Source organism: Manis pentadactyla, chromosome 14 (genome assembly GCF_030020395.1).
Source record: "Manis pentadactyla isolate mManPen7 chromosome 14, mManPen7.hap1, whole genome shotgun sequence".
Lineage (NCBI taxonomy): Eukaryota > Metazoa > Chordata > Mammalia > Pholidota > Manidae > Manis > Manis pentadactyla.
Window position 1 is genome coordinate 52281021 of NC_080032.1, and position 8438 is coordinate 52289458.

Here is an 8438-nt window from a genome sequence, read left to right on the forward strand (position 1 = left end):
TAGGACAACTTGTAATGGGACCCAAAGGGGACAGAGGATTTCCGGGGCCTCCAGGAAGATGTCTCTGTGGAACCCTCAATGTGAACGACCCTTCCCACGGGGAGCCCATGCCCGAGCCCAGCTCCCCACGAGTTCCTGTGGTAAGGTGCTGCTGGGAAAAGTCGTGGGTGCTTGTGCATCAAGACCTCTCACCTGATCCTTTCAAGACTTTATAAAAGCCTTTTAGTTAAACTTATTTCCCCCATTATACTGGTACACACTCATTATTAGGACTTTGTAAAATAAGGAAAAGTCAAAAGAAGAAAAACAAATTGTGCTCTTGGTTTTGGGTCCATTTTGGAGTATTTTCTTTGTCTTTTTAAGAACAAAAAAGTATAGACAATTTCAAGTGAATACAGGAAACTAAATGAACCTCTATGTATGCTTCACCCAAATCCAATTATCAGCTCGTGGCTAATCTTGTTTCCTTGATTTGTCTTTACTTTCACTCACCACTGCACCCCGCCGCCCCCACCTTGGATTATATTGAAGTAAATCCTGGACATCATTTCATCAGCTGAATGGATGCATGATCATCCATCACATGGCTATGCTGCGATCTATTTAGCCAGTGCCCAGTTTTTCGCTAAAGTAAATAACACTGTAATGAACATCTCTGAGTATAAAATTTTGTTAGAATCATTTCTAGATATTGAATTACTTGATTAGATGACATCACCATTTTATTTAAGTCTAGGGAACATTTTGAATGTTTAAAAATTTTACATCATGGTGGATATTTTCACTTGAAAGTTGGATAGCGATTGGATTAAGAAGATGTGGGAATCAACACATTCCTCCCCACTTCAGGAGGAGTACATATGCAGACTCCCCTCTCAGCTGTTAACCAACCCAAGGCTAGAGACTGTTTCCTCCTCCAGCTTTTTTCCTGCCCCCATAGAAGTGTTTTCTGGAATCCTCACCAGTGTGTTCTCTGGCAGATTTTTGTGGTTAACAACCAGGAGGAGCTTGAGAGGCTGAACACCCAAAATGCCATTGCCTTCTGCAGGGATCAGAGGTCTCTGTACTTCAAGGACAGCCTTGGCTGGCTCCCTATCCAGGTATCCAGAGGAGGGTACTCAGGACACACACCCATGTCCCCCGCTCCAGGGAAGGGGCATATCACAGAGGAAAGGAAGGCCAGCTTTGGGCCTGGGCAGACCTCCCCACAGTCTGTGTCCCCAGAAGGGCAGGGCATCCTGCCTGGCTGTGTCTCTGAGCAGCTGTCCATGGCCCTCCTCCCAGATAGAACCTCCTCAAGCCAAGGTTCCAGATGCCTCGCCTTCCCACTCTTCCAGGCCTCTGCCTTAACCCAGCACAGCCTTGCTGACCACTGCAGAGCTCTGGGAGACCAGGAAGGAGGCCCTTTCCCACCCAGGAGGCAGCCAAGGGCTGCCCCCAGCAGGACCCCTGCTGGACCCGGAGACTCTGTCCCTAGCGCCAGCGACCCACCCTGCCCATGCCGTCTCTGGTAACTGTGGTGTTTCTTTGGCCAGATGACCCCTTTCTACCCTGTGGACTACACCATAAACCACGCTGGCTCCTGTGGGGATGGGGTCCTGCAGCCCGGGGAAGCCTGTGACGACGGGAACGCCGACATGAGTGACGACTGCATCAGTGAGTGGGTCCCCGCCCAAGACAGCCTGAGGCTGGTTGCCATCAGGGTGGAGTATGGTGGCTGGGACAATTCTAGAGCCAGAATGAGTATCTCTAGGCTGCTGTGGGACCAACCCGCCCCTTTCAGACCAGATGTTAACTCTTCCCCGACCAAAGGATCCGGCCCCCAGAGAAGCCACCAGGCCCTCCCTTTTTTCTGAATCCTACTTTTTGGTAAAACCCACATTCCAATCCACATTCTTTATCCAAAGATGAAGATGGTGCAGGAGCAAAAGGCAAAAGCAAGAAGCCAAGAATTTGATTCAGAACTCATTTTTCCCAGGAGAGCCTGGTAGCAAAGCCCTTTCTGGGGGAAGCAGGCTAGCCAGGGCTGCTTGAGCTTCCGGGGTGCTGCCGAGACAGGCAGGCAGCATAGTGCTGCAGAGGTGAGATGAAAAGCACGGACTTTTGAGTCAGACAGAATAGTCTGAATGCCAGAGGGGAGGCTTCTCCATGAGTGGGGTTGACGGAGGGCAATTAATGGCTCCAAGACTCACTCTCTGCAGCTGAGAAATGGGTATGATGGTTCCACTCAGGTCTTTAGAGATCCCACGAGCTAACGTGTGTGTGCATTGTCTGGCTGTAGTAAGGGCTCAGCATCCCTTCCCTGGCAGGTGTAAGCCCCTGCTGTGAGGAGCCAGAGTGCAGTTCCGGATGCAGTCACATTCCCTGCAGTGCGGGTGAGGAGGGTGTGCACGGGGCGGCACTGGGGCGGGGGCTGCTGGTTCTCTCGCAGCATAGCTCACTTCCCAGGAGAAGCCCTAGGATGCTGGCTTCACCAGGAGTCCTTTCTGGCCCTCGTGCAGACGCCGTTAAATAGGAGATACACAGCAGGAAGGAAAAATGGAGTCATGAAGCCCTGTAAAATGAGGGTAGGGTTCATTCTTCAAGACCCTCCTCTTGCCTGAGAACAGGGACCCCACTGAAGATCATCTGGTTCCCCTGGACACAGGGTTGCCCACGCTGGAAGATCTCTGTAGGCATATATGAGCCACCGTGGCCATCCAGTGCCCAGCGCTCACAGTCTCCTGACGCTCTTCTCTCGGGAGCTGCAGGGGTCCTGCGGTGTCCCTGCCCCCAGATGGAGATGAGGGCACTGAGGCTGGGAGAGGCCGACTGGCCTGCTCTGGGTCTCTTGGCCAGCAAGTGCAGGGCTGGGCTGTAGTCAAGGTCCCCTTATTCTCCAGGGTGGGGTCTGGGTCTGAAGCTTCATGGAGGCCTTTTCAAGGGGGGTCTGGTGGATCCTTTAAGCCACATGGTCCTTAGAGGCAGAGGCAAGCCTGCCTGCCTGCGCCTCCTCAGGTCTGCACTTCCTGTGCCCCACAGGCTGTCACGGGGCCTACTGTGGAGACGGTCACCGGCACAAGGGCGTGGAGGACTGCGACGGTGCGGACTTTGGCTCCCTGACCTGCGAGACCTATCTCCCAGGGTAGGGATCCCCTCGCGTGTGGTCAGGACACCCCTGTCTCCCTCCCCTCCTTTTCTTTCCTTCACAAACATTTTTGAGTGCCTCTTAGGTTACTGGTAATTTCTAGATACTGAGGTATGGTGACCACTCATGGTCCCTGCTCACCTGGGGCGGATGGACGATAAACACAGAACACTCGTGTGCTCTCTCAGAGTGGCCTGCATGTCACTCAGACAGACACAGCCACCGTTCTGTCCTGGGTGCCTGGGGCCAGCAGCCCCTAAGCTCAGCTGTTGACCCTGGACAAGCAGCTTCTGTCCCCCTGACCACATTGGTCTTCTGGGCAATGGGCCTGGGAGGGCGGAAGTATCAGTGGATGTCAAACAGCCTAAGTATCTGTGTGACCTGAATTTTCTCGAGTCCCCCTCCCCAAACCATGGACAGGCATGTGGGTGCAAGCGAGGTGACACCAGCATTAATGTCTAATTTTGCTGGCACATGGCTCCTCCAAGAGAACCCCAGGAACTTAGTAGTCCCATCAAGGGCCTCTCTAGTTATTTCTGAGACTCTTCAGTGGGTGTTTACTTTGCTCAGGATAAGTATTCCAGAGTCCTGGCCTCCACGTGGACATCTTTCCAGCCACCTGAAGGCCACTGGCCTTGTGAAGCACTGAGTCCAAATCCAGCATGTAGCCTCCTGGGTACCTTTCAGGGCACAGAATGGTACCACACTCCCTCTAATCCTCACAGAACCAGACTGCTAGAGGGTTCTGGGGAAAATGGGGAGGCTATTTCCCCCGCCAGCCCATGTCCTGCTTCTCCCTTGGCTCCAGAGTGGGTCAGTGGCCCCTCACACCCGCTAAGTCACTTGGGCGTCCAATCTTTTCGGCCTTTGCTTCCAGCTCTGTCCCTGATCCTCTGGTAGGCTTGGACTCAAACCCTTGGTGGTGGTGGGGGACAGGCACCAGGCCTGTCTCTCTATTGTTCCCTTTCTGATCTGTCTTCCAAGGGAGTCTCCTTAATGCCCACTCCCCAAAACATGTCTGGGAGAACTACAGACCTGTAGTCACCCCCAGACCCAGAGCACTGTGGGCTTGGCCAGAACCCCCCGCATGACGTGTCTATCTGCACTGTGCCTCATCCCTGAAGTAAGGGTGGGCTCCGAGCAGGCACCTGCCAGAGAGCTGGCAGGTCTGAGTTGGCTGATGGCTCCAAAGACAACTGAGTACACAGTTGATGTGAAGCCAGGGTCGCTCTTACCCCGGGGTTCACTAAGGCTACTCCCCTAATCCCTAGAGGCCTCAGGGGATGCTTTGATGTGGACATAGTGTATAACACACTGACCTGACTCGGGTTTAGCACTTGGGCTTACAGAGGTATCGACTGCACTGTCCAAAAGGGTAGCGCCTGGCCACATGTGACTACTAAATTAAAATTAATTAAAATTAAATAGAACTTAAAATCCAGTTTGTTAGTCACTCTGACTTTGTTTCAAGAGCTCAGTGGCCACATATGGCCAGTGGCTGGCATATTGGATGGCACAGAATTACATTTGCATCGAAACAGTGTGATCTAATGGACACCTTTCAGGCCTCGAAAAGGGAGGGATCCTCTTGGAGATGCTGTGTAAGAGCAAGGCTACCAGACCTCCACCCAGATCCCTCAGCTGGGCTCCAGGAAAAAAACCCCAAAGGCCTGGACTCATCTGCCGCCAGCCCCTCACCTCAAGGGAGAACGAGAACAGCCCCCGTGGGCCCCTAGGCCCTGAGTACAGTGGTAGCGGGGGCTGCCAATCATAGGGTCTGACAAAGGGCACCAGAGGCAACCTTTCAGAACTGCGTTTGTTGTGCGGCCTGGGGAGGGGGAGGCTCTCCTGCCGCTGACCCGTGCCTGCCCCCTCAGGTCCTACGGAGACCTTCAGTGCACACAGTACTGCTACATCGACTCCACGTCCTGCCGTTACTTCACGTGAGGGATGCGAGCAGGAGGAGGGCGCTGTGCCTTCCAATTGGCAGCGGCCTCCCCGCCCTCATCAAACCAGCCTCACACCATCCTGGTCCAGCTGCCACCTTCGTGTGACAAAAACAGGGCAAACTCTTGCCATTGAGACACCCTTTTGCCTCAGTCTGACTGGAAGATCAGGGCCACTGCCTCCTGTCTTAACCGAAGGACCGGAAAACTGCCACACGTCTGGCCTGGGAATTGTTCCCCATCGCTACCACCTGGCTGACACCTGGCCTGTGGTGCTCTTTCTCTTCTGGCATGCTGCTGGCCCAGGCCGTGGACTTGGCTGATGCTGTTAGACACATGTGGGCTGCAGGGCTGCTAGAGCCTGCGCTCACCCCGTTCGGGGCAGCTGGTGTCCATGCCCGCCTCTCCATGCCTCTGACCTCCAGGAGGAGGCATCTTCATGCAGGGCAGCTGGGTCTCTCCAGGTCTGCGAACCGCAGAGCAGGAGGAGGGCCCATTCTCTCTGTGGGAATCCCAGCTCTGGGCCCCTGGAGGGCCCTCAACCGACCAGAGCCCGGCACAGCCTCATGTGGCTGCAGCTCCCCAAGAAGACAGTCAGCTGTCGAGAGCACTGGAAGGCCGCCAAAGCTGCACTCTGCCTGGCTGGAGGTGGAGCCTCAGTGGGGTGGGCCTTATGCTCTTTTCCCACAGGGGTGCCTCTCATGGTTCCACCCTCCCTGGCACCATCTTGACCTCATGGCTTCCTGCACTCTGACCTCTGCCTTGAAGATGCCTCTCACGTCCATTGCTTGTTCAGGAGCTTTCCTGGCAGAGTGATGTCCTGAGTGCACACCTGGGCAGGCTGCTGGTGTTTCCTCAGCCCCTGGCGGAATGCCACCCCGTGTTCCCCCCTCTGGGCCCTTCTCCTGGGTGCTCAGGACAGAGGTGGCGTCTGTCCCGAAGGCCGGGGCCTGTGTCTCTGTGACGCATAGCCTGGCCCTCCTGTCTGTGCCTGAGTCCGTTTCTACAGGACCATGGGGCCAGCATGACTGTGGGCTGCCTCACCACCATCTTTCCTGAGGGGGCTTAGCTTTGTGTTGGAAGGACTTCCTCCTCCGTGGCAAACCTCAAATGGGATTTGCCCATTTATGACTCTTGGGCTTTTGTATGGAGATATTTAATGTGCCTGAGTCCTGGGAACTCAACAGACAGGAGTTTCTGGCCCAGTGGGCCATCATGTTGGTGGTCTATAGAGGGAACAGCCTAAAGGTGGGGTCATCCCAGGTGGGCACATTGATCAGCCCGGTTCCCTTTGCCTCCACTGCAAGGTCCTGGGTGATGATGCTACCACATAAAGCCATCCCCTTTATAGCAGGGTCTCCAGATGGGAAGTCAAGAAATAAAGGTGGTTCATTTCCCCACTGTGGGTCTGTCTTCCCTGCAGGGTTGGGGCCAGAATCCCAGCATTGCTGGATGGAATGAAGGGTCTGAATTCAAGTCTGTTTCCCAGACTCTGCAGAAGGTTCTAGAAAGTGGAAGCAGTCCTGTTCCCTCAGACACAATGGAGGAAACAGGTCTGGAGATGTGGAGGAATTCCTGAGATCACAAAGCCCAGTCTCGCTAGCCCAGCCCCAGCTAATCCCGGCCTTGTTTTAGAACCTTATTTAGGATGACACAGAGGTCCTGTACTGCCCTTGGACCTGGCCAAGAGGGGCCCTGACCTGGGTCCCTTACCTTGGAGGGCACTAGCATGGCCCACCTCTGGTCATGATCCTCCCCACAGGCCAGGGAGTCCATGGGGCCATGTGACATGTCCACTGGAGCTTGCTCACCTCCCCCCAGACCATGCTCCAGGCACCCAGGAAACCAGTTTCCACCTACATGGTCCTGAGCCTGCTTCCAGGGCCTATGCAGGCCTCTTCCCCATGTCTGTTCTCCTGAGTGTGACCTGCACACCCCTTCAAGCCTGAGAGATGGCCAGGGACAAACTGTGGATGCACAGGCTACAGTTTCCACACAGGCACATAAGGCCCTCTCAGTGTGGGATGAGCTGGGCTAGTGGGCAGGGCTCGGGTAAGGCCTTGCTTTCCTTGTGCTACTACAGAACTTTGAGGAATCCAAAAATTCCAAATGCAAACCTGGCTTTCCAGGTCTTTATGAAAGTGTGTCTGTAGGGAAAGCAGAGAGAACATATTTAATAATAGTTGGTTAGTTTTATTATAATGTAAATACTTAGATATTTGCTGTGTGAGCCTCCATATATCCTCTTGTCCCTACACCCTGCAGTACTACAGGTGAGACTGTCTCCTGCTATTTCAAGGGAGGATTATGAAAGGCCCAGGAAATGAAAGGACTCAAAAGTTTTATGTTTTAAGAACATATATAATAATAGTAATTCTGCCCCTGTGGCATTTTAAAATGGAAAGATGAAAGATCAGGGAAGATGGTGGCGCAAGCCCTCCTCTGTGGTCTAGGAGCAGGCTCTGTAAGCAGGCCAGGCAGTCACTGAATAGGTAGGTAGCCTAGAGTGCGCCTGTGCCAGGTAAATGTTTGAGAGCATTTTCTGGTCTGTGGGAAGCCACAGTGCCACAAGGTAGAGAGATGAGCACTGAACTGGGAATCCCAGGACCTGGGCTCATACTTCCTCACTTCCCACAGCCTCAGTTTCCTCACCTAAAAGAAACTGTAGACAGCTCGTGAGTGTGGACTCTGCCCTCCAGCAGTGACAGGGCATGCCAAGGAGGGGTGATGGATGCCCTCAGCTGCTCCCAAGGTGTCACATGGAACAACTGAGATGATCACAGGGCCTTCAGAGGTGCAACTGGTCAGCAAAGGAGGCCATGGTGGTCCGGATACTTTGTTGGCAAGGAGCAGAGGATCCAATTTAAATATGGTATAAACCACAGGGTGCAATTCATTGGCTCATGAAAGCTAAAAATTCCACTGGTGGTGTGGAGATCAGGCATGGCTCAATCAAGGCTCCCACTCAATTTATCTGAGCCTATCCTTTCAGCTATTTGCATCTGTCCTGTTTGATTCTTAAGGTATTCACAAGGTGACTGCTGCCATTTCATGCTTACTTCTGTACCCTACAATATTCATAGAAGAGAACATCTGTTCCAGTCCCTCTCAGGAAATATTTTTTCCAGAAGCTCCCAGAAATCTTACCTTGAGCCTCATTGTCCTGTTTTGGGTCACATGCCAATGCTGAAACTAATTTCTACTGTCAGGAGAATGCCACCTGCTGATTGGATCACACTGGGTTCCTGAATCCATTGTGGCAAAGATTATAAAACTACCCTTAGCCCACTCCTGGGGATTCTCCACAAGCACACAGGCTATGTGGGTAAGGGGTGGCTGTGACACCAAATACTGGGGAGCAGGAA

The 8438-nt window shown here is 53.4% G+C and overlaps 1 protein-coding gene across 7 annotated transcripts in view; it reads left to right on the forward strand.

Annotated features, from left to right (window-relative positions):
• The window catches only part of COLQ (collagen like tail subunit of asymmetric acetylcholinesterase), a 77552-nt gene extending 71083 nt beyond the window's left edge, over positions 1-6469 (forward strand). For all 7 annotated transcript variants that reach the window (XM_057491528.1, XM_036900997.2, XM_057491529.1 and 4 more), the window contains 5 exons: positions 4-140; positions 981-1100; positions 1536-1656; positions 3022-3124; positions 5005-6469. In XM_057491528.1, the coding sequence (XP_057347511.1) occupies positions 4-140; positions 981-1100; positions 1536-1656; positions 3022-3124; positions 5005-5074 (551 nt within the window). In that variant the 3' untranslated portion in view covers positions 5075-6469. The remainder of the gene's footprint in view (positions 1-3; positions 141-980; positions 1101-1535; positions 1657-3021; positions 3125-5004) is intronic.
• Positions 6470-8438: the final 1969 nt, after the last annotated feature.